At 40.2% G+C, this 24,851-nt stretch overlaps 1 protein-coding gene across 1 annotated transcript; it reads right to left on the bottom strand.

Annotated features, from left to right (window-relative positions):
- Positions 1-584: 584 nt before the first annotated feature.
- On the bottom strand, positions 585-16,267 carry C1GALT1 (core 1 synthase, glycoprotein-N-acetylgalactosamine 3-beta-galactosyltransferase 1). The gene is made up of 4 exons (XM_034066897.1): positions 16,164-16,267; positions 9,953-10,192; positions 7,487-8,154; positions 585-5,157 (listed from the first exon to the last, which is right to left on the bottom strand). The coding sequence occupies exons 2-4, from the start codon at positions 10,173-10,175 to the stop codon at positions 4,948-4,950; spliced, it is 1,101 nt and encodes a 366-aa protein (XP_033922788.1). The 5' UTR covers positions 10,176-10,192; positions 16,164-16,267; the 3' UTR covers positions 585-4,947.
- Positions 16,268-24,851: the final 8,584 nt, after the last annotated feature.

The raw sequence follows: 24,851 nt of genomic DNA, 5'->3' as shown, positions 1-24,851 counted from the left end.
CTGTACTGTGCTTATGCCTCCCATGTGCACCAACCAACATTCCATGAGTAAAGACAACTCGCCTCTGCATACATAGAATGTTCTGTATTGCTGGATATTATTCTGCATGAATAGCAGAAGTCTAAGTGAGAAAGCACAGCAAATAAATCAACAGGGTGGCTGGGTTTTGTTGGTTTTGTTTTGGTTCTTTGTTCAGAAGAGGTTAACCAAAAGAATAAATATTTTTTTTAAAAGGTGGTTAATTTTGAACAGTTCGGGTTTGTCTTTGAGGTATTGACTGCCATCAGTTCAATTGGGACTCTGTAACATGGAGAGACTGAAAAATTAGGCTAGTGCAGAAAGAACAGCTTGCTTATGGGCTCTCTAGCACTTATGATGAATTTTACTCTTAAAAAATACCATCTTTGTTTTCAAGGTAGCTTCTTATTTGCTAATGGCAAATAGAAAACTTAGCAAGTGCGAGAAGCTTTCTGAATTCCCTGCACCCACCCAAGACCAAAAGTAAGAATGTCTTTATTAAATTGTGCTGCTATGCTACACTGCTAGCATACAGGAGGAGTAAAGAAAGACAGACATGAACTGTGTATGAGATAACTTATTTTATTTATTCAAATCTCAACTTAATTTTGATGCTAAAAATTGGTCAAAGGCACTTCAAAGAAGGTATTTAAGAAACAAATCCTTATGATGAACATTCCCAACAAGTCACCAACTCATACATGCCATTAGGGACACGACTACCTATTACTGCAAAGTGAAACATTCACAGGTTCGAAGTAGAGCGTACTGTCCAGCAGCATTATTCAGGTCTTTTGGAGCATTAACAACATTGTAGAGTATTTTAAATACAATATTGTAAAACAAAGGAAATTACACTTTTGGAGTTCCACAGAAACTTTTCTTGACAGAAAAAGGACAAAACTGCCTTTACAAGTGGTTGTGTATTAAGGGATCTGTTTTCACCCATGCCTGCACTATGAACATCTGTAGCAGGCACATCAGAAATGACCCACATTTTTGTGTTATACAACAATAAAACACCCTGCTCAAACAGCAAACTGTTCATAAGAGGTCTAAAATTTATACTTCTGGAAGCCTAACAGAATGACAGCAACACACAAAGAAAAAGTGATTTTTAATATATAGCTCCACCAAAGCAAAAAAAAAAGAAAGTGTCCCTAAAAGCAAAAGGTACTCAAAAAAGAGAAAATAGCTGCCACAAAATGCTAACATCACCAGCATTTAAACACTTAAATAAGACCAACAGAGACTGCAAAAAAAACCCAAAAACAAACCAAAAAACCAAACCACACCTCACCCCCCCAACAGTAAATTGGGTGTGAAAGAAGATTAAAATCAGTCTTCTTCTGCAAAAACCAATACTATCCTCTTATTAAGCACAGTGATCAGAAAGTAACTTCTTGGCATCCTTGTTCTCTCCCAACTAAAATCCACTTACCACAGGGTTAAAATGTTACTCTCTTACACTAAGTGACATTCCCACATCCAGCTGCAAGCAACTGCTGCCTCATAATCTCAAGGAAAGGAGTTAAAATTTTTTAAATCACTATGGTACCAATGGAAGCTTTTAGGTCTAGAAAAATTGAGAAGCCTCTTTTAGAAATAAAACAAAAGCACAGGGCAATAACCTGTATGGCCTAAGAGAGCCTGTGCCCCTGTCCTTTGGGAAGGCCTAGCCACCTCAAGTACAGCAGCCTCCTCAGGCTGTGTAAGTACCCAAGCTCAAAAAATGCCTTCTCAAAGCACAAAGACCTGGGAGTGCAATAACTACCAATATTATCATGGAATATTATACATGAAAATGATATGAACTGCTCACATTCTAACCATGTCCACTGAAGCTTTTGAAGGTAGTGAGATACAAACCAGTTATTTCAGAGGTTTCAGCTCATTGCTATGGCAGTACAACTCAACACAGAACAAAAGCCCTCTATTACAATTGTGGAATGTAAAAACTGATACTTTTCTAGCTTGTCTGGAAGGAAAAAAAGAATTCTTTGCAGTGCTGTTGGAAAGGCAAAAGAAACAGATTCTGAGGCCTAAGCACAAGGACACTTTAAAACAAAGCAAGAATGGATGTTTCAAGAAAAGGTTCCTCTTATTTCTCCAGATAGGCCACCTATTTATCACAAGGTAGCCTTGTGTTCTTAGCCTTACTCCCTCAAGAAATGGAACTTGTTCCTTTATTCCTCCATTATCTTCGCGGTCTCGCATATTTGTTGAAAGAGACATTCCTGCCCTGCTCTGCTAAATGCACAAGCCACAGCTGGGCAGCAGACAAGAACTGAAGTGCTGCCGAGAAAATGCTTCACTGGCAGCGCAGTGGTGCCTGATTCAACTTGCCACCTTGGCAACCAGACTTGTGTAGAGCTCTCCCTGCCTCCTTCCTCTTGTTCACCTGAGACTTGTGCATGATGAAACTGAAAACCCAAAGACAGAAGTCAGGACAGTAAGGAACATGAAGAATAAATGATGTTACTTCTCAGAGAAGCACAGGGCACACACAAGACACAACTCTGCAAAAAAGTCTGCAGAGTTAGTTCTGCCTGTTCTGGTAGAAAATCTTTAAATCTGCACAGCTGAACTGAGGAAAGAAGCTGAAATAAAGGAACTATACACTAATTAGGAGATCTTTTACATGGGCTGAATTTACCAAGAGATTAAGTTGGTATCTTGGTTTCATTTGATAACTTCCCCAAGTATCCCAGAAAATTTTAACTGCATGCTTGAACAATACCACTGGAATGATCAAAACTGTATGGAGTTCACAATATCCCTGGTTTGTGCTGCACACGGGATAAACGTTTCGCTCACAGAAGGAAGCACCTTTCAGCATGGTACCTCTGATTCTTGTCTGGACTAGCAACCCTTTACTAGAGCAAACTGGAGACTTTTCCTTCTTTAAACAAATGCAGCTATAATTCCCTACTTAAGTCAATTAACATAAAATAAAGCTCATGTCCCTTTCAGTACTTCAGAGGCAGTCTTTCTGATAAAAGACCAGCAGATTTAACCATGCAGGAACTATTCATTTAATGAACACTTCATGTATGAACCTGGCCTGTATTCAGGCAGAGAAGTATGTAACAATTCAGCTCCATGAGAGACTTCAGCAATCACTATTATGCTGCTGAGCAATGCACAGAAAGGAAGCCATGACTGTTTACTGCTGGGCAACAAACAGAAGAAGCCCAACCTGTACAAGGACTATCTTTGGAAAAAAAAAAAATGTAAATCCAGTACTTCATGGTAACATCCTCTTTCAGGAACATCCTGAAGGACAGCAGTAGTAAATAAGGCTGTCTGCTACCAGTATGTGCCCTTTCCAAAACAATGACTGGAGGTAATTAGGTTATGTCCAAATTCATCAATATGATGAAGGTGAAAAGTGATAAAAAGATGACAAAACTTTTGTTCAAGTGTGGAATAAAGACACACTAGACACCAAGCCTAATCCCATCCCCCACACTGCTATTCACTCAGTTTGAAAGAGAAAACCAGAAAGTTTTATATTAACTACAGAAAACATAGACTTGGCCTCTGAAAATCTTCCAGTAATTAAAATACCTATTTTTATCCCACACCAAGAAAGTGTCTTCAGTTAAGAGGCAGAGATACTCAAAGTAATGGTGAAAGTTAATGCACTTTCAAAGATTACTGCATTCAGGCTGGCTTACCTGAATAACTATATACTTCAACTTCAAAGACTGAGATAAGGATCATTTAACACTTTGTCCTGAAAAAGGTAACAAGCAGCAGCAACAGAAGAAATTTTTAAAGGTGGAGGAAAAAAAAATTGGAAACAAAAAAAAACCCTGAAATTAAGTACTTCAGCCAAATAAATGAGATGTGTAGGGAAGCAGTCAAATCAGCTTTACTGTGGTTTTAAAATGGGACTTTCTTGTATCTGTAAAACTTTAATGTATAAGGTAACTCCACAGTCTCAAAGTATAGTGATGCGAAAATTAAATGGAAACAAACTAATTATAATACTGGCTGAAACCAAGATATTATAATGTCATTGTAACTTTGCCAAGATACTATTCTTCCTGGTTCATGTGAAAGGAGGGATGGAAGAGAAACTTCTATTTCAAAAAGCACCTACCTTAACTTGTGCTGAGAAATTCTGAGATGAATTTTTATAACCATTCAACCCATACAATAATTTAATGCAAAACAGAAACATTAAAAAAGCTACAGGTAAGTATGTAAGCAGCTTGCCTTGCCTCAGCAACTGAAACAACAGTAACCATTTCTGTGTTTCTCCCTAAAACAGTAGTGATCCAACTTCTTATTGTTTTGTACAAGAGACTTAAAAAAGTTAAAAATAATTCATAGCAGTGAATTTCATTTCTGAAAAAACTCAAGATTAATCGATTGGGTGGATCTCTGCCTATTCATAACAGCCAGTCTGCCATTAGGGCAAAGCAGACTATTTTCACTCCTCTCCCTTGTAGGGCAAGGTACACAAAATAATTTCAAGATACTGAGAATGCTAGAGAAAGCCATCATCAAGTATTTGACTATGCAGCATCAACTTTCTACCATTAGAGCTTATTTAACAGAACAGCTGGAAGGAAAAGAAGAACAAAAAAAAGGAACAGAAATACTGTATGATTATCTTTGAAGCCATCCACTATGAGTTTCATACAAATTCTTCCAGGTATTAGTGTATCAGAACAACCTCCTGTTTCACAGCTTGAGAGCCCTAAATCTTCATTAAGCAGGTAAGCAAGGTCACACTATCCCAAACAGTCAGAGCCAGCACCAGATTCTATGGTACACAGACAGCGACAGGCAGCACTGCCAATGTGATTTTTTAAATAAGAATCACTATCAGTAATTTCAGTCTGCAAGCTCCATGCAGGAGTTTGAGGAGACTCCTACTCATAGTACTGACTTCTTTTTGCTTTCTTCGAAGTCTAATTAACTCTCATTAACTTTTTGCTTTAGCTTCTGATTATCCTCCAGTGCTTCATTTTTGCTCTGCTCTTCTGGATTGGTTACCGGATCAGGATTGTACCGATACAAATACCCATACGGACGGAGATGATAAATCAAATATTCCAATTGATACATAGTCATGGAATCAACATAGTGGAATGAAACTGCTAGATCGGAGCAGCATCCAGGACCCTAAAATACAAAACAAGTCAAAGTCATTAGCTAGAATTGCAAAGCATGCCCTGTATTAAAGACCCAGTAAGAATTCAAAAGCATCCTTGACTTCCTGGTAGGAAATTTACTATCATCAGTCACATATATACTTCAAAACTTAATGTCAGGGAAGCAAAATGTATCAAACATCAGCCAAAGTATCTTTCAAAAATAAAACTGAACATTTGTTTCTGTAACTAAGCAGGTAGAATAGCTGCTTTCAATATCAGGGTTTTTTTGGTTTTCCATACTTTGCTTTTCATGTTGGTGTTTAAACAAAACCAAGTGGCAGTGAGCAGGTCTAAATGCACTGCATTTCCATATGAAACAATACATTCATGATACTCATGACAGAATCCACTCAGAGTACACAAGCCAAACGTGTGTGTGCATGCACCTGTGTGTGTGTGTGTTCACGCATTACAGTTTGGCAAAACCATCAGTACCTAGTTTCCTACATACAGAGAGTTGTAACTAATCATGTTGGAACTATTTAAGCTTATTAATTTCACTGTCCCTGCCCATGGCAGGGGGGTTAGAACTAGAGGATCTTAAGGTCCTTTCCAACCCTAACTATTCTGTGATTCATGTTCTTAAGCATTTTTAAGAACTAAAAGATCTTAATTAACACACTTGTTGCAACTTATATTTTCTAGCTTTGAGAACACTTTTCTGGAAGACAGTTTGGGAGGGGGCTATTCATCAGGTTTGGTTGCAGAGCTGCTAATATTCCAATTCTAACTGGAACTAAGATTAAAATATTTAAAGACACTAAAGTGAGCAATTATTACACAACTGTTATTCTTTCAATGCTTATTAAGTTTGATCAATATACCATGGTTTTGGTACCAGACAAAGTAGTCTCTATCCAAACACAACTATGATAGGACAGGATCAAATATGTGATTTCCATTATGGAACTCCACCACCACTGCATCACTTATAGATGTAAGTGCCCACAGCTCAGCCACCCGTGAAGAACAACCGTAGCTAAAGCTGCTGCATACTGACACACTGAATACGTTATTGTAGCTGGTTTAAACTACAGAAATGCTCTAGGCACTGAATACAAATGTAAAAAAGAATCTGCTAAAGAGCTAGATTTTTCTCCCCCCCCCCCCCCCCCCCCCCCCCAGTTTTACTGTGTAAGAAATCCTATATCTTATCCTTGATTTTGGCTACTTATGCTCATCTCAAAGCTTGCTGAAAAATTATACCTTTAAAAGTGAAATTATAATCTTAAGAAGAAACCTAGGTGATCTTAAGGTCCTTCCCAACCCTAACTATTCTATGATTATACGATTATGATCAAAGTTTACAATGCAGAATACCTTCAAGTTGCTTTAAGTAGCACCCTACTCCCCCACACACCTTCTGGTTGTTTTTTTTTTCCTTTTTAAGCCATAGATTTCAGATAGGGATACAAAGGACAACTTGAAATTCTTGCAGTAAAAAAGTTTCATTTTGTAAATACTACTTCTGTTGCTACAACAAAAGAATTTTTTGGAACTTACTCTGCCAGCTCTTATGCTTGCCTCCACTTCTACAGAAGGGAGACAAGACTCCAGCACAACTACACAAGGAAATCTAATCATATTTCTTTGTTTGGATCATGCTGTTATTTCACTTCTACGCAACGCTCATTCTTCTGAAATCTTTTCAATGGAATTCACTTTACCATTCCCCACCAGCACCTTGAGTAACCTGGGACTCTCTTAGACAACATTAGCAAACTACAATCACGAATGAGTCCCAAAATTAGTTCTACAGGTTCTTTGCAAAGTTTGCTGTTGGGTTGAAGATAAAGGTGCATTAGTGCCACCTTTCCTTTCAGTAGGCTTCAATGTAACTAAGCCATACGGTTCGGCCCAGATCTGTGCAGCAAACGCATACACCTTGGCACTGACAGCATCAGTTTCATTGGACACTGGCAGCTGGATGGGTGAAGGAGAAACTAGGGACACTGTGTGCAAGATGTGAGGCACCGAAACAGAGCAGTAACTTTGCAACGAAGGTAGTAGTGGTGACACTTAAACATGCCAAAAAGGTTTCATCATTTTTTGCTGTCCACAGAACATAGCAAACCAGCAATATTAATTTAAAATTCACTAGGTCTTTTCCAACATTAGGCTCTTAGCATCAGCTTTGAGTTGATTACTGTATTTAACACATGTACACACAGGTGCATCACAGGGTATCACAACAAAATCTTATTTTCTAAAATATATATTGAGCAACTATTAAACTTCTAATTCACACATCATAAGATGTACTTCATAAAATGGGTACCAGGTTCCTAAGGACTTACCTCTACAGCAGGATAATAATTGTAATTCCAGTACCAGAATGTTTTTGGCAGGTATCCTCTGACTAAGTGATGTTCTGGAACAAAGGGATGAAAGGTTTCTCTACCACTTGTATCCCTAGAATCTCCTGCTTCCACATTTATGATCTCCATGCATTTTCCTAGTGCAAGGTCTTCAATTGAAGAACTATGAGAGCATTTGTTTGTTTTAAATGCAGCAACAAATCTCTTCAGAGCTTCTTTGCTCAGAACATAACCTGCTCCTCCACTCATGTAGCCCTGTTTCACATAAGGCTTAAACCTTCTTCCAAAATATATTGGCTGTTCAGGACTGTATTTTGAAAGAAGCCATCTCAAATTGTCCAATATAACATATGTATCATCATCTGCCTTCATAAACCAATCAGCATCATCAAAATAATGGTCATGCACATACTGAAAAGCTTTAATAGTCTTCCAGTACAGTTGGTCTCTGCCTTCTTTGGTTTCTAGGCCCACAGTTGGGAAGTCTTTGTTTTCCTCGGAGCTCATAAAAAGTATTTTATTACAACGTTGGGCCCAAGTGGCCTTAACATGCCTGGCTTTCTTTTCTAGATTCTGAGGTCCAGTCATGACCCAACACAGTATTTTCACCTTCTGATACAGTCCCTCTGCAATATTTTTATTCTCATCTAATAAAAAAAAGAGAAAAGTTCCAGAACAATATTAGACGTGATTGCAAAAGAAAGAGCAGCTTATCCCCTAGACATTGTTTCTACATCAGAAGAGATGCAGAGAGAGAAAAGGTATTTGCTTCCAAATGTAAAAGGTAATTAAATTAATGTCAGATTTAGAAAGAAAGCAAACAAGACTCCCCAAACCCAGAAATTAAAATTTTTAAAGTTACTAAATGATCTTAAATTCCTTTCCAACCCTAACCTATGATTTTACTTCAACTTAACAGGATAAACAAGAGCATAAAAGCCAGACTGGAATAGGTATCTGTTCAGGAAACAGGCTTTAGAAAACCTTGATTTGTACATAAAAACTGCTGGGATACAAGTTTTTTTATGGTGTTGGAGGATTAATGAAAATTAAAAAGCCGAGTATTTTTGCCATTCACAGTGAACACAATGATTACAGCACAGAGAAGTCAAAAAGCTAATAAGGTCTGTTGTATAAAGTCATGCTAACTAACAAAAAACAGCAATATATTTTTGAAGGTAAAAGCAGGTGGTGAACCAGAAAGAAAGAATTTATCACCAAAACAAGTTAAATCTGATTTGTAAAAAATCAGATCAAGTAAATTAGGATACTTCAAAACTAGTATTATCCTTGTGCTTAAATGTATTATTTGCAGACAATCCAACAGAATAAACAGACATGGTTATCCGAGGCACATAATATGTGACAAGCTGCCAAAGCATTCATTTCCCTCAAAGAAACATTTTCACTTGACACATACACAGCAATTGTAACTCATATAAAAGAATATTCCACGGCGAGTAAGATCTGCATAACTTGTCCTAAAATATTCCTGTTTGTACTTTATGCAACAACTGATCAGATTTCTTTGTAACAATGCTCTACAGTTACATGTGAAACACAAACTTGTCTTATGAAGCTTGTTGTTTAAATATATTTAAATAGCAAATGCACTAAAATGAATTTTTTCTCATCCAAACTGCCCCAACCCAGATGCATTTCTCTGGTTTTGACTGCAACAGCAGCCTGTGCTTGTTCACTGGCACAGGTTGCCCAGAGAAGCTGTGGCTGCTCCATCCCTGGCAGTGCTCAAGACAAGGTTGGACAGGTCTTTGAGCAACCTCATCTAGTGGAAGGTGTTCCTGCCCATGGCAGGGGGATGGAAATAGGTTACCTTTAAGTTCCCCTTCAACCCAAACTATTCTATGATTCTATTGTTCTACGACTGCAACATAACCGGCTTGGCAAACAATGCCTACAGTGGCCCCCTCTGACCACCCCACCATCCCAATTCCACATTTTACTAATTGTGTAAAAAAAGTGACTTTCTGATTTCTGACTTGGTTTGGATTTGTTTGTTGGGAGTTTTGTTACAGCTTTATCTAAGAGGCTATTTCAAAAGTTAGAGGTGGTCCAAAAGGAGCTCCATAAAACTAAAAAACAATTCAGGCACATCTTCAATGCTAGCAAATACATCTGCTTAGCAAAACCACCATTTGATGTCCATAGTTCATTTGAGAAACTCCTGCTTCAAACAAGTCTAAATACAAAAGTTCAACAAACAGTCGAGCTCTAAGGAAAAAAACAACACTACTATAATAAAAATGTAAACAAAGAAAACCACCAGTCATTGGACCTCAGGAGAACAAAGTTATTTAGAGGTAACCTGAACATGGGGATATTGAAAGAAAAGGTTCATACAAACTCTTGGCAGTGAATAAAGTAACACTTTGCCATGCATGAAAAGGGAGCATATTATATAATTAGTCAGGAGTAACAAATTACCTTTATGCTGTCCAAAGTCTGCATTGAAATTCATCTGCCCTTGCAGCTGATTGCTATCAGTATCTGATGAGTGCTGACCATGCGGATCATTGTGAAGGACATGAGGCTGGATCTTCACTTGTTCTTCTAGTATAATGCTAAACAGAAGATAGCATACAAAAAATCCTATTGCTGATCCAAAAGTGAAGGTTAGAAGGTTCATCAAAGACTTGGAAGAGGCCATCTCCTGAAGGTAATAAACTGTCAAAACCAAATGAAAAATATATTAAACTTAAAGCTGCTTAACACTGAAATCAAATCTAAACCTATAGGAAGAAATCAAGGACTAAATCTCTGGAAGCAGAGATCTCCATTCTAGCTCAGATTCAGCTCCACCAGGCTTTGCTGGAGGTTTAAGTACTAGAGCAATGCAAATATTCATACAAAATTGTAGATCCACTGATAAATTTAGTGCAAAAGGTTTATCATATTCTTTAGCTTAAAATTATAATCCCAATAGTGACTGTACACACAGAAACCTTTCATATTGATACAAGACTGTATACATTTAAAGTGCAATCTCGTAATTATAAACTGTAAGTTCACTTCTTTATTCTCTTCATTCCAAGAAACCTATGCTTTAAAATGTAATACCTATTACATTAAAATGTAATACAAAGCCAAAAGATGATGATCAAAGGCAATCTACAGGTCCAGATACAATATAGACATGGGATGTACCTAAACGCCATGAGTAAGTACACTATGGGAATTCTTTAAGAGATGTCAAATACCTGCAGATTTTGAAGAGTTATAAAAGCAAATCTACTCTCAAAGTAGGGGAGTTTTCCTTCCACTTTTAGGAAATATTGAGGATACACTTTCAGAAGAAAGAGTAAGACAACATCTGAATTTTCATGCTGAAAACCCCATTCTTAAAGGGAAGAACAAAGCGCCTCAGCCTCAGGGTCTCATCTACAGATCAAACCCCTTGTATTCCAGTAACAAAAAGCAAAAAACTTTACTTCAACTATACCTCTTCTCCTCAAAAGCCAAAGGACTTGGCTGACCATTTTTATAAAATCAAACAAATCTGCATCGACACCTGCATAAAGTGAGATTTATACATCTAAAACAAGTGTGAGTTTTTATTTATTAAACACTTTCAGGCAAACCAATTTCAGGCTGTTGAGGCCCGAGACCTTTTTGTTTTTGCAAAGGGTTGAGATATTTTCTAAGAATTCATGACTAAACTACAAAAACATTGACTATTAAATATATACTGGATTCAAGCCAGAGCCTTACAAACAAGCTGATGATGTTCCCTCCATTAGGATTACTCTTAATGTCTACGGGCAGGACCCATGTTAGTTAATTAGTCAGTCAGGGAGCCAAAAAAAGAAAATTATGGAATCCACAGAGCATCAATAAAAAACATTGATCTGAAGAGCTGCAGCCACCAAAACAACTCATTTAGCCTGTACCCACTTCTCTCGTTGGCTATGTACAGTCTATTAGAAAAAGACTGTCCCCGAGCAAGCTGCACAAATCACCTTGCAGTAACACACGCTTCAAATACCAGCTCTCTGTCTGAGTGCACTCCTGAACAGACAGCAGAAAGGACAGCAGGTGTGTGTTTTGTTAGGTTGGCACTTTCAGAAATCATCAGATTTACTGTGCACATGTAGATCTAAAGCATTTGAGAGCGAAGCAGCTCTAACGTGATATGCTTTTCTTTCCATGCTGCTAGAAAAAGGAAAGAAAACTGGAAATACAACTTGAAGCACAAAATAAAAATCAAGAAACTTAAAGGTTGTATCAAAATCACACAATTATAACTGAGGTTGATAAGAAGCTATACTTCTTTAATATGAAAAAGCACACTATACAATTTTTTAATCATAGTTTTCCCTCAGTTCCGTACTACATCTTGGTGGAGACTAACAGCTGCCTTCAGACATCACATCTTAAAGTACAGAATTGACTGTATTATCATTTGCAACCCAGGCCTTGAAAAAAATGACTTGGTTTACAGCTTTATTTCTATTGTCTTCTATGCCACTAACTTGGGAAGAAAACATGAGGACGCAGATCAGGTGCCCTACCAAAAAAAAACCAAATAAAAACCCAAAACCACCAACCAACCAACTAACCAAAACCCAACACCGAAGGAAAAATCTACACACACAAGCAGCCTAAGATGCTGAAAAGTAGTCACTCTACTAAAATGGTTGGTTTTTTGCTATCACTTTCCCATTTACCATCACAAAATCCCTGTAAAATCTGCAGTACACAAAGGCAGAGGTCCAGAATACCACAATGCCTTCTTTCTGCATATTAAAAGGGGAAAAAAAGAAAAACTCATGAGGGAAGACATCATAGCTGCACCACCTTCTAGAAGAAAAAGTCTCCATTGTTCCACTTTCCAATATTGGGCACCTCTTTGCCATGCAATTTCAATTATCTGCTCTAACAGCTGTTAAAACTACTCTTGCTTGGAGAGAAAAAAAAAAAAAAGAATATAACTGCTGCTTATTAAATTATGGAAATATGTTAAATTGGATTCTTTAGGACAAAACTTTTAAGTGTAATGGAAATGTTAAAAGAGAAAAAAGTGCATTCATCACATTTGGAAATCAGAAGTTGATTTGTCATTATTTCAGAAGCAAAGAGGATTTCTGGAAACAGACTGGGACATATGCCAAAGCTGCACTTGGTATTTGATATGAAATGTCACTAGTTACTATTTTCAATCTAAAATAATCTATCATTATATCAATTTTATATAAACAGACTGGACTACCACATACATATTTGTGTAGCCATATGTTGATAAACTCCAACAGTAAACAGAACAGAAATCTTCATTTCTTCTTGTGTTATCCTTACATTTGACCTGAGTCTTTTAACTTGCCAGCAAAAGTAACTGTGCTGTAACATTAGACTAGAACCAGAAAACACCTATAAGGAAAGTAATTTCTTGTTATGATAAGCATCCCCACTCAGACTCTCTATTGACATTCTTTTCTATACAGGGGTTTATTGAAGGTCACAACATACAAAACATTTAAGAGCTTTTTTAAAAAAACACCTGCAACAAAATTCTAGGTTTAAATTTAATTTATGCTCCGCTGTCCTATCATGGCAGCTTAAACATATGTATGTATTTAGATATTCATGTAGGCAGCCCTATTCCCATCAGCCAGACCAACAGATATTCTAACATTCTGTCACAACATAAAAGTCATTATAGATGTGGCTCCAAGTTTTGGGAATGTGCATCTTCAAAGTTACAGAAAAAGTATTTGTCCCGTGTTGGAAGCTACTGAAACTGGCAGCCCAATAAAGACAAGGCAGCTGCAACTCCATGGCCCCAGGTCTGGCCAGTGACAAGGCTGAGGATGTATTCTCAGAGTTGCACATATGAACATGCATATACACATGTCTGAACATGCAGATCAATACAACTAAAAACAGTGTTTGTGCAAACACAAACATGGGCCAGGCCTATGCTGCTCCTCTCCCTAGCTGACTATGGTAAAAACCTGTTAATGGAAATACACACGTGTGTACAGTGGAGGGACCCACTATACTGGCCTCAGACTCTCAAGTCTTACCCAGGAACCAACACTGAATCCTCAGTCTCCCCAGAGTCCCACTCCAATTGCTGGTACAAACCCCCTTCACATAGATCCACACACATTGCACCCACAGACATGCCACAGCTCCCCAGCAAATATTGCCTTAGACATTCACTCCACTCAGTAACTGGTCCTTGGATGCTTTTGTCTCCAGTTGCCATGCTCAGAAACACACATGTAAATTAGCCTCCAAAACAACCCTCAAATCTTACAGTCCCTCTAGCAGCTGTCCTAGACATCCTGGACTCTCATATTGCCAAACTGGAGACCTTATGATCTCACTAGTACCTTTTCTCACACTTACAGCTGCCTCAAAACCTGGCTCCCAAGTGTCTTACTCTACTTACTGGCTAGCCAGGAATGCTATTCACAAGCAACCACACACTGGCATGCTTGCCAAGACAAAATGCATGTACTCTGTTCTCCGCAGTTACTCGCACTTAAGAGACACATAAGCCACCGTGACTTACAGTCTCAACTGTAGCTGCTGGCATTTGGACCCTTCCTCACTCCAGACTCTCCCCCTGCTCCACATCAAATGCAAAGATCCCTATAACTTCGGTTACCACTCCAGTTGACGGTACTTATTCCTTATGAATATAGCACAGAGCCCTCTCATCCAGGAAAACAGTTAGAAATGGAGCTTAATGAGAAAAGAGGCCAGGCTGTGGTAATCTGGCACAGCGCATGGCCAAACATAGTGACCAACCACTTGTTTACAATCAACCAGGCCCTTTATCCCCTTATCCCTTTTATCACCTTACCCTTCTATTTTCCCATACTTGTTCCTCTCCAGTGAACCTTACTCCCTCCTTTTAGTCCATCCCCTAAGCATCCCAAAATAAGTTCTGTACAGTTACAAGATGCTCTTCTCCTGCACCCTGTAATACGTGCCATATTCTGTAGGCAGTTACCCCTTAATCTTGCAAGCTGTTCCAGAGAACCTTTCTGTTGACTTATCTTGATGTGTGCCACACCTGGGCAATGGGACTGACAGCTCTCCTATGACAGAACCTGGGGCTACTTCCTCTGAGGAGATTAATGGGGTCCCCCCATCCCTGCTGTGCCTCTGTGCAGTCCTGGCAATGAGCCTTTTAACATATTGATCTAGAATACTGTCCTCACTCTGGTAGCTGTTCCAACAAGGATTAAGGTCACCTTCCTAAGCCAAAGGAAACTTAAAGAATCCCCAAATCCCCATGCAATAGGAATAATAGAATACTGGAGCTTGCCTCATTCCCACCCCTCAAAAGAAAACAAAAAAAGCCCTTTAAAAATTAATAATTTAAACCAAATTCAGACTATGTAACTTTCTGAACTTGTTTTCAGAGAAAATATGACAAAAAACCCCAAACCGACAAACAAAAAAAGCAAGCCGCCAAATCTGGAGATTCTGAAATTTACAAAATAACTCTAAATATTTTACATATGCTTTTTGCAGTACGACTCCATAATCATTTTAAGGTTTGATAAATTAACTACGAGAAACAAGGCTAGCCTACAAACACTGCTGATTCTTCCTCACATTCCTCACAAGTGATGGGGAAGCCCTGAGGCCTCAGCATGATACAGAATGCAAACGTCCTTGGACAGCTGCATAATTAGCAGTGAAACTGATTTCCACTACCACACCCTCACCAGTCAAAGAGCACCTCAGAATAACTGAAGTCAAAATGCAGAAAACCTGGTTAGCTGTGCAATGCCCAGAAAGGTCTTCTGTTCACAGAGCCCCATTATTTCCAGGAGCTTTACGTGTGCCTGTTCATATGCTTCTAAAATGAAGAAGCAAAAGTTGTATATTTGCTAATACTGTCTGCATCTGCTGCAGTTTCCTATCAACTAAGGACAAATTACATTTTTCACTTCCCCCCTTTTTTTTTTTGGGGGGGGGGGGGGGGGAGAGGGGATATCTAATATTTCAGGCATTTCTTTGGATAAGAACTTTAACCATCAAAAGCTCTTGGTTGTTCTACCACAAAGTATAGCCAGCATAATAAGTTATTTTGGTATGGGTGGCCAATGATAGCATTGAAAAAAGATGTGTAACAAACTACAGCACAGGTGAGATGGAAGATATATCCTGCAATCTCCTTCCTCATTCCAAAAGCCGACAACCCTCCCGTAGCAACAAGTTACAAAGTCCAAAGAATGGATTTCTAGACCTCTACTAACAGCGCTTACTAGAGAACTGCAACGTCAGTCCAGGAAGTCCCTGCTACAAGGAGCAGAGGAGGAGGGTGTGGAGCAGCAACTCGCCCTCCACAACCACCTCGCTTCCTCCACCGGGGCTCTGGGGGACCCGCTCCCCTCCAAGCAGAGGCCCCTCCCTGCGGAGCCTCTCCTTCCCAGCGGGCAGCCAGGCACCTGCTGTTCCCGCACCCGCAGCTCCTGCGGACACCCTTCTCGCCGCCGCCGAGGTGACACGCACCGCCCCGACCACCTCCTCCCGCCCGACCACCTCAGAGAGGCACCTTCCTTCAACGCCTCCTCCCCAAACGGGACAGTGCCACCAAAGGCCTTGCCCGACGGTCTCACCCCTACGACTGCCCAGCGCGGGGCCCCAGCGCGGCCACCTCAGCGCCGCCCCTCACCTCGTCGAGCCGGCGGGGCCCGGAGCCCGCTCAGCCGCGCGGCCCGCAGTCAGCAGCCGTTGGCCGCGCGCACGGGAAGCCGCTGCCGAGCCCACCGACCTGCGCGCCCACCACCGGCGGCACCATCCCGCCAGCCCCGCGCCGCGCACCCCCGGACCGGAACGGGGGCGGGGCCGGCGCCCGCCCAGCTGCCTGCTCATTGGCTGCGAACGCCGTGGGGGGCGTGGCCGGCCCCGCCGCTCTCATTTTAACCCTTGCCGCCACACCGGCCCCGCCGCGTGGCAGTTCCCCTGTTGTTGGTGTGTTTTGGCGTGCGCGCGGCAGCCGCCGCCGGTGGCGGGGAGCAGGAGCGCGGTGCCCCGCTGGGGACGGGAACCTGCCCCTTCGGGGGTCCCCCCTCCGGCTGTCTGCCGGGAGCGCCGCCACACCGCCGGGCCAAGCCGCCAGTACAGCCCGTGTCTTCCGCGGGGGGAGACCGCTGGGTGGGTGCCCCAGGACGCAGCTACAGCGTGAGGGGTGTGGCGGCCGGCTCCTCCGCAGCGCCTGGTGGGCTCGTCCGTGACGGCTCTGCATGTGGGAGAAACATGGCATAGGGAGTGCGAGGGGAAGACGGGAGAGCGAGGAGCGTCGCCTCCCCTTGGCCACTGGAAGGTTTGCAAGTAGTGAAGTGTTTCGGCGTCGGTACCTCCCTCGCTGCCTCTTCAGGCATGGTTATGGAAGAAATGCCCCGGGCAGCGCTGCCCGCCCGCCTGTTTATTGCATTACCTTGCTCCTTCTGCCCGGTCTTGCCTGGAAGCAGCCGTGCGGTGTGGTCGGGCCAGGCTGCGGAGTGCCGCGGCTTTCCAGCCCCTCGTTCCCTGCACTTGAGCCGGTCTGGAGCCTCTGCGCTTCCAAAATACCATTAGGCAACTGCAAGGGACGTTGCTAGGTAACCAAGCCCTCTGAAATCATTCCTTATCTCCCTGTGCTAATGCTGCCTACCTTTCTAACATCCGTGACGTTTCTCTCTCCGTATTTTTCCTTACGAAAAAGCTACTGAATATGAAGAAGGATTACAGAGGTGTTTTACATTACAGGGTAACCAAAGGACAGTATTTTGCAAACAGCAGGTAGTTAATGGAGCTTTGCAGTTAATAAGTAGAGGTTTATTTATTTTTTTTAAAAGCACTGGTGTTCAGGTACGTGCAAACAAAAGCTGGTCCATGCTGAGGGCAACCAGTGTTTCTGTAAAGGGAGGTCACTGCCCACGCTGCTTTTGTTGTCGCACCCTATCTGTCTCCTTCCTCCAGCCTGTCCAGTTTAGTCAAAACCGTAGCTTTGCTTTTTCATGACTGCAGATCTGTGTGTCTGCTTTTGGCCTCCTAGGTCATTCAGGAGAGGATGGCTTTTGCACTGGGGTAAGAATCTCATGTCTCACATGGCTCCAGGTCATAGTTTCTCATTCCTGCCCATCTGACAGTTTGCTGCCGCCTGAGAACAAAAATTACAGGCAACTTGGTGAATGTTATCTCCTTGAGCTAGTTTCATCATAGAAGAAGGGGCAAAAGTGAGGTGAGCACCCTTGTTGGGGGGACGTTTGAGTGTTTGGCAGTAAGAAATTCAACTATAAACAATAACAAAGACAATGGAAATTGCAAAGGCTGCTGAAAAAATAGAGGTTTCTGTCTTTCTGTTTCCCTTCCTCTTCCCCTTCCCATCAAGTTTTGATAGGAGCTCTGTCCACCCATGTCCAGGGGCATGCCTTAAAATCCTAAAATAGATGAAATGAAGTTTCCAAAATATCTCATATTACACATGATATTGCATACATATTGCATACATATTACATACATCACAGTTAAGTTGAATGTAAGACTAAATTTTTCTTGCCAAACTCTTGGCTCAAGTAAGTTCTACTGTCAAGGACTGTGGCCCATCTATATTGCATATGCATATATGTAATGAAATTTTGAGTAATTTGATTTAAAAGGAAATAAATCACTTTGGTCTTCATGTCAGTATATACTAAAAAAAGAGATACTTCCCTATGTAGGAGGGGAAAGCCATATTAAACATAAAATACTGTTTCCTGCACACTTCCATAAGGTGCAGGGCAAATACAGGGTAGCAGGTCCTTTATCCCTTTATTCATCACTTAGGTAGGTCTTCATGAGCTACCTGGCCAGGCATCTTCACTGCTAAGCCCTCAAGAGAGCATTCCAGAATACACATGTACCGTAAAAGCCCACTTGCAGATCAGCTACTGCTCTCAACTCTCCATTGCCATGCACAGGAGACCGAGAATACAGGTTTCTAAATAAGAAAGCTGACAAAAAGTTAAGGAGGAAGGCAACATGCAACAGCTGTTGTGAACCTCTGTGATTTGGCAAGCCATTGACTACACGTACAATATTTAAATATTTAATTTGCTATCTAATAAATATCTGTGATTGAAACTGTGATTTCCTTCTGTAAGCAGCTTTCTACATGCTAGTGGCTGACAAGGAACCAGCTTTACCAGATCAAATTCTACATACTCAATTGAAAACCATTTTGTTTTCTCACTATTTTGTTCAATTATAAATGGTCTTATCTCAATTCTGTTTATGCCATTGCTTTATGGATCATCACCAAAACCATGAAAGTATATATTGATGAATAATTTCCATGTTTTTTTGACTGAAAACTACTTTAGTGTTCTCTGTTCATTCCTATTTAGTCAAACATATGACCAGCCTTACTTGCTTAATAGTATTTATAAAAAATCCCATTAACTTGACTGTTCAGATTCAGGGAGGCTGTTCTTCTTTAAAGAACCCATTGTATGTCAGCCTGTGAACCCACAAACTGTGGTTGCAGGCATACTGGACCAGATCGAATATGAGTATTACCCATGCCTATCCTAACTTCTAGAGCACAACAAAGGCCTTCAGGAAAGTGAGTGGAATTTCAATTTACCACCACATCTTTGCTCACCTGACATGGGACAGGACATTCAAACCTGGTGCTGTGGTGTCCTGAAAGAGGGAGAACTATATATGAAGCTGTAAAATTAATTTATTTACTGTAATATGCTTGATTACTGCATGAGATGGAGTGAATTATAACATGATAAAGCAATAAGAGGGTTCTCCATGCTGGAGTGTACCACCTTCCTTTTACATGTAAGAACATCAGCTGGCTGAAAGTTTGACATCCTGTTATTATACGGAACTTCACTCCCTATATGTCTTGCACAAACAATAGTAAAACTGCTGTGTAGTAAGGCATGTTACTGATTGGTGACATCAGAAGTACTGTCTGCATTTAAACAATGTACAATCTCTATTTGTCTTAACCAGATCTTGCAACAAAAGATTGATTTAAGCCATTGTGAACTTACAGGTTAGTATGCAGTGTGTGCCAAAAACTTGACTTATATATTTTAAGTGGCAGAATAAGGGATTAACCACTATATCCTGCAAACAATTTGAAGTAAATGAGGCCTGTTTCCTCCTTTATCCAAGGACATTAGATTTCTTTGTACTTTCATATCAGACAATACAATAAGCTCTCATTCTGGAAATTCTGCAAGAAAAAAATTCTCACAGTTTCTATCCTGCTCACAGACCTGCCCCAAAGTCTACTGCAGAATGCTCTGGACTACATCTCTACTTCTGGGGATGAAACAGTTCCAGGGACCATTCTTTGACATAATTAATTTAGGCTTTTCCAGTTCAAAGGAATTTGGGGGCTGTGTTGCAGCCCACTGGATTGAAATTTTCGAATCACAGAACAGAAAATGACACTGACTTTCAGTGCTGTGGAAGATGGCAGGAGGGCATGCAGGAGGACTGGTGGGTTAGGAATTCTGCTGGGATTCCCTTGGAGGGGATGGACCAAAACCTCAGCCTTATCCACACTGCTCTTTAGAAAGAGCTCTTATCAAGTGCTACTCTGTAAACCTTGTCCAGAGATTTTCTGAAGGCATAAATCACACCAATGAGTGTGCTAATCATTAATCAGCCTCCCATACCCGAGTTTACTTTCTGGCACTGATTTATTCATAGCAATGGCTTCATGAAACCTACTTTAAGCACTCAGGCAAAATACATCTGTATTTGTTACTGATATCGTACTGTACAGATAAGTATATTTCCGTTCATTTTACATATGCATTCAACGTAAAAGTAAGGGCAAGTGCAAATATTTTCTCTGTCAAATCCTACAATAATAAAAAAATAATAAATTCTCTAACAATAAAACCTCTAATAAAAGAGCTGCATTTCAGAACAGCTTAAGGTGTAGCCAGTGCTTGTGGGTATGTTTGATACATTCGTTTGCCTGTCTCCTACCTGTTTGTGGCAAAAGCAAAGAGGTTCAGCTAAAATGAGATTCAAGGTAATGCTGCTATAAACTATCATTCTTTGATATTTCTGTATTTCTGTGAGAATGGCAAAGCTTAATAAAAACGTTGGAATATTGGAAATTATCCTGTTAAATTAGTAGAAATACCCACCTTGTTATCTGGCATCTGTGATAAGAGATAAAGTATCGTTCAGTAAGAACTAGAACACAAAACTAACTCTTCTACTTTGCAATCATTAGTTATTTAATTATTTTAATCCTGATTTAAAATTTTTAATTCTTTTAGAATTGGTTCTCATTTGGGTTTTCTTCTCTTTTTCTAATCAGGAAGAATTCTCTTTTTCTCCTTATGTGTAAAGAGACAAAGCTATTTTTACAAAGTCTGTTGTTAAGAGTTTCTAGCTATGGAAGAAAAGGGGGAGAAACACTCCATTTTACCGTTCATATGACAGCAGTAACAACAGAAGTTTGACGCTGTACAGAATTTAGAATGAATTCCTAGGAAAAAAAGCAGATTAAGCAGCTTTAATGAAGAAACAAGGCCATCATTTATGGGTTCAGTACTACTTGATTTAACAGAATTTGTAAGATGCCAATAAATACTGTGAAGTGAGATCTACTTTAGTGTGTGCTTCTGTGAGAAAATGGGGGAAAATTACGTTACTGGGGTATTTTATTTTACAGAAAAAAATGGCTTAGTATATGTGATAGCTTATATTCAACACTATAAGCATTATATTTGCCAGTCTAGTTATTTTACTGCAGACCTTTGCTGTATTTGTTCTACACCTCTGGTTTCTGGTAACATGGGCAAGGTGTCGGTTTCTCATTTTGAGGTAATAGCTCGACCTAGTGATGGGAAAGAGCAGCTGCAGGCAGAGTAGTTTCTAAGGCTTTTATAAACAAAGACCATCTAACTTTGTGGGGGGGGAAAAACCCCAGCCAACACCCTGAAATCCAAACAACCCTTCCTTATTGTTCTTAACTGCCTCTAGAAGAGCGTATTATGTGCATTTAAGCACATTTCACTGGACACTCTGTCTCCCAGACACAAATCACAAAATTAAATCAAAGTGCTTTAAAAGACAACTGATCTGTGTCAAAATAAATTTATTAGAATTATGTCCTATTATTCCAGCTGAAAAATACATTCCAATGTATTTTAAGTCTCATATATGGTCAAACATGAATTTAGCTGTTACAGCTTTATACCAGCTAACCATGTCTCTTACAGTGAAATTCAGCTGTATTCTAGATGAAAAAGACTGAATGTTATTAAACAAAACACCTACTGAATGGGGCAAAATCTCACAATGGACAAATTACAATCTGCTGTATTGACTACAACAGATTAAATGCTAATTCACCTGACACCTAATCTTTCTTACTGTATGAAAAAAAGAACCAGAATTTATATTAGTTCTACCATTATGGCTCTAAAAACTCTAGAGAGTTATTCCACTTTGTTATAGAATCAGTATCAGACAACTAAGTTTTCTTTCTTATTCTGGTATTGATAAAAATCTTATGTAAGATTCTTTGGTTTGTGGTTTGTTTGCCTGTCCTCCTCCCCAAGAACAGAATAAATTACACTGGATTCCTTTTAATTAGCCAAGACCACTATTCAGGGGAAGTCAGCAGTGTGTCATTCCTCCATGGTCCTGTTGACAATAGCTCCATTGGCATGCCATATGCCATGCTTGCCATGTGCACTCTATGGCTAACAGCTCTTTCAACAATCCTTTCTTGTCTATGTTAAGAGCATGGGGGATAAAGGAAGAGCTGGGATGTTAAAGAAAGGATGTAGCAGTCGTGCAAAATGCTTAGTCTTTGTGCAGGCAATAACAAATCACCTTCCTTTGTGTTCGCTCTCGATGCACTAGATGTACCTTCCTGGCACTTTACTGAAGTTCTGAATGCCCAGGCTCTAGAAAAGATTTTCTTCTAACACTTCAGTGCTGTGACCTCTAACTCCAAAGTCAGAGCAAGTCTTACTTGTTTTGAAGCTTAACATAAAGCTTTGAAGCTTAACATAAGCAGAAAGAAAAGAAAAAACATTAAATAAGAAGGACTATAGCAACAGGGACTCCGTGAGAGAGACAACTTCTTTTTATACCATGAGTGAGAAGATTTTGTCTGGAGGAGAGACAAGTAGTCTGTGTGTCCAAAGGAAAAAGAGGAGAGGAAAAAAAATATATTCAAACTTACAGGAACAAACAGCTCTGTTAGGTTGATAAGTTCTTTGAAGGCTGCAAGCTCAAAGCTTGCTGGCATATGGTTCAGTCCCACTGGGTAAAAGACAGAGCAAGTAGCACAAATGGGGACCTACCTTTCTTCAAGCTACAGATCTGACAGTTTATCTTTTCACTTTTTTCTCCCCATTCAGATATAGGGCTCTAGAGTGGGGCTCAAAGGATGATTAATGTTAACACTGACTCAGTCAGCCAAGCAAAATGGGATGGATTGAGTCAGAAGGTTGTGGTGGACACCACACACTGGAAAATCCAGCTGGACTAGCAATAGTCTGGGTTACCAACAATATATACTGGACTGATACAGGAATAAATCAGACTGAAGCCAGTTCAGCCTGAGATGTTGAGTGCAAGCACTCTGACTTTTAGAATACATCAAGGTACTGTTCTCCTGGGGAAAGAAAACAAAACTAGGAAAAGGCTTTTCTCTCTGCATATGCATACCCCTGACTTACAAGCATAAGTTTCAGATGTCAGATGCGTTACCAGAACAACACAACTATTGCCTGTGAATACATGTATCCAACACATATTTCTGTTTGTAAAGATAGCCAGGGTATGAGGTAACATCATTTATGTCAACCCATGTTCCCCAGAGTCCTGCCCACAGCTGCCAATGTGACCATGGTTCATGGGTGTTTCTGTTTGGGTCCATTGGGAGAAACAACTGCTTTCAGGCTCACTCCCTGTCTTAGCAGATACACTATGCTGTTCCCAGAAAGAGTGTTTACCATTTGCCACATCTTTTCTGTTACTGCTGCAATGCTGAAGTATGGAGCAATGTCTGTCTAAAGCCACTCTTTCCTGGTGGAAATGAAACTGTACACTGTGCATTCAGGAACAGAATATGTAAACATAAAGTTCTTCAACACCAAAGCAATTTGTAGATGCTGACAAACATTAACCAGGAGTAGCATATGCCATTCAGTTGGGCCTGTGACAATGTGTGGCAAAATGTTGTGGAGCAAATACATCAAGGAAAAAAATCAAGCTGGAAAATACAGGATTCTTGGTGATCTAATGCCCAGCTTACATCATAAACATTCAGTCACTGAGGCTCAGAAATGGATCATTTGAAGAATGTGGAAAATTTTAGTTGCCTATCCCATGATGCCATTACTACACATTAGGATTGGAGAAGTATTGCTGTTGCAATTCATTCAGCATGTGTTCAAAGCTAGACGGAGAATAGTTGGCCCAAATTAAAAATGGCTATGGGATGCAAAGGGAGAGTGTGTGATTATATAGACTCATGAGAGTGTAGGCAAGATACATGCTTCTCCTTCCCAAAGCCCAAATCTGCAATTTTTCAAAAACACAAAGTATTTCAGCATTATCCTCAATATCCCTCAAATTGCTGGTGATGAATCATCTTTAATGGTTTTTGACTATGTAGATGGTCTGGCAGGGTGCAGAATGTCTGTGTTCCATTGCTACTCACTAGGAATTGCCATGCAAAAGGCTGGTGCAAAGGTCACATATGGCACAGCAAACAGATTTCATGTATCTCATAGAACTCACACATTTCCAGTCTTCCAGGCATGCTGGTGTACCACATCCAATGGATGCAGCAAAGGTATTCATCTGTAGTGGGAAAAAAATGAGCACCAGCTTCAGGTACAAGCAATGCTCCACTGAGAGTTGAGCTGACAGTGACCAGCTTAGTGTAACAGCCATGCAGCTGCAACAGCTCATTCCACATTGTACTCCTTTACCTGTTCACTCTGACCTTTCATTTACGCATTTACCTGCTGTCTTTACAGAAACCTCTTAGCCTGATTTCAGCTGATTAGAAACAAAACTAATCCAAGTACTTCTTCATTAATCAGTCATCAGGAACTTTCCTACAATGGTTTTCAGCCATTCTTAAATGGTATTAGCCTGTGGCCAGATGGTTACTCTACTTAATAGATAATCCAGCAAAGCAGAAAGCCTCTTAGCTACTCATGGCACCCAATATTTACCTTCAAACCTGCTCTCTCAAGCCAGCTAGCGTCAACTTAAATTCCTCTCAACAAAAATGGAAGGGAAAATCAGCTTTAAAGGAGAATAGTGGAGAAGAAAATGCTTTGGAGAAACAATTACAAATGGTAATGTCTGCCGGAAGGAG

The sequence above is a fragment of the Melopsittacus undulatus genome, chromosome 1 (assembly GCF_012275295.1).
Source record: "Melopsittacus undulatus isolate bMelUnd1 chromosome 1, bMelUnd1.mat.Z, whole genome shotgun sequence".
NCBI classification, from domain to species: domain Eukaryota; kingdom Metazoa; phylum Chordata; class Aves; order Psittaciformes; family Psittaculidae; genus Melopsittacus; species Melopsittacus undulatus.
Note: the sequence above shows the minus strand (reverse complement) of the source record. Positions and strands in the feature narration are given on the sequence as shown.

Bases quoted from the DNA above. Each gene is read 5' to 3' on its own strand.
- C1GALT1 (XM_034066897.1), bottom strand. From the start codon at position 10,175: ATGGCCTCTTCCAAGTCTTTGATGAACCTTCTAACCTTCACTTTTGGA. The intron at 8,155-9,952 runs GTAATTTGTTAC...TTTTTTTATTAG, and splicing joins AGACTTTGGACAGCATAAAG to ATGAGAATAAAAATATTGCA. The intron at 5,158-7,486 runs GTAAGTCCTTAG...TTTGTATTTTAG, and splicing joins ATTATTATCCTGCTGTAGAG to GGTCCTGGATGCTGCTCCGA.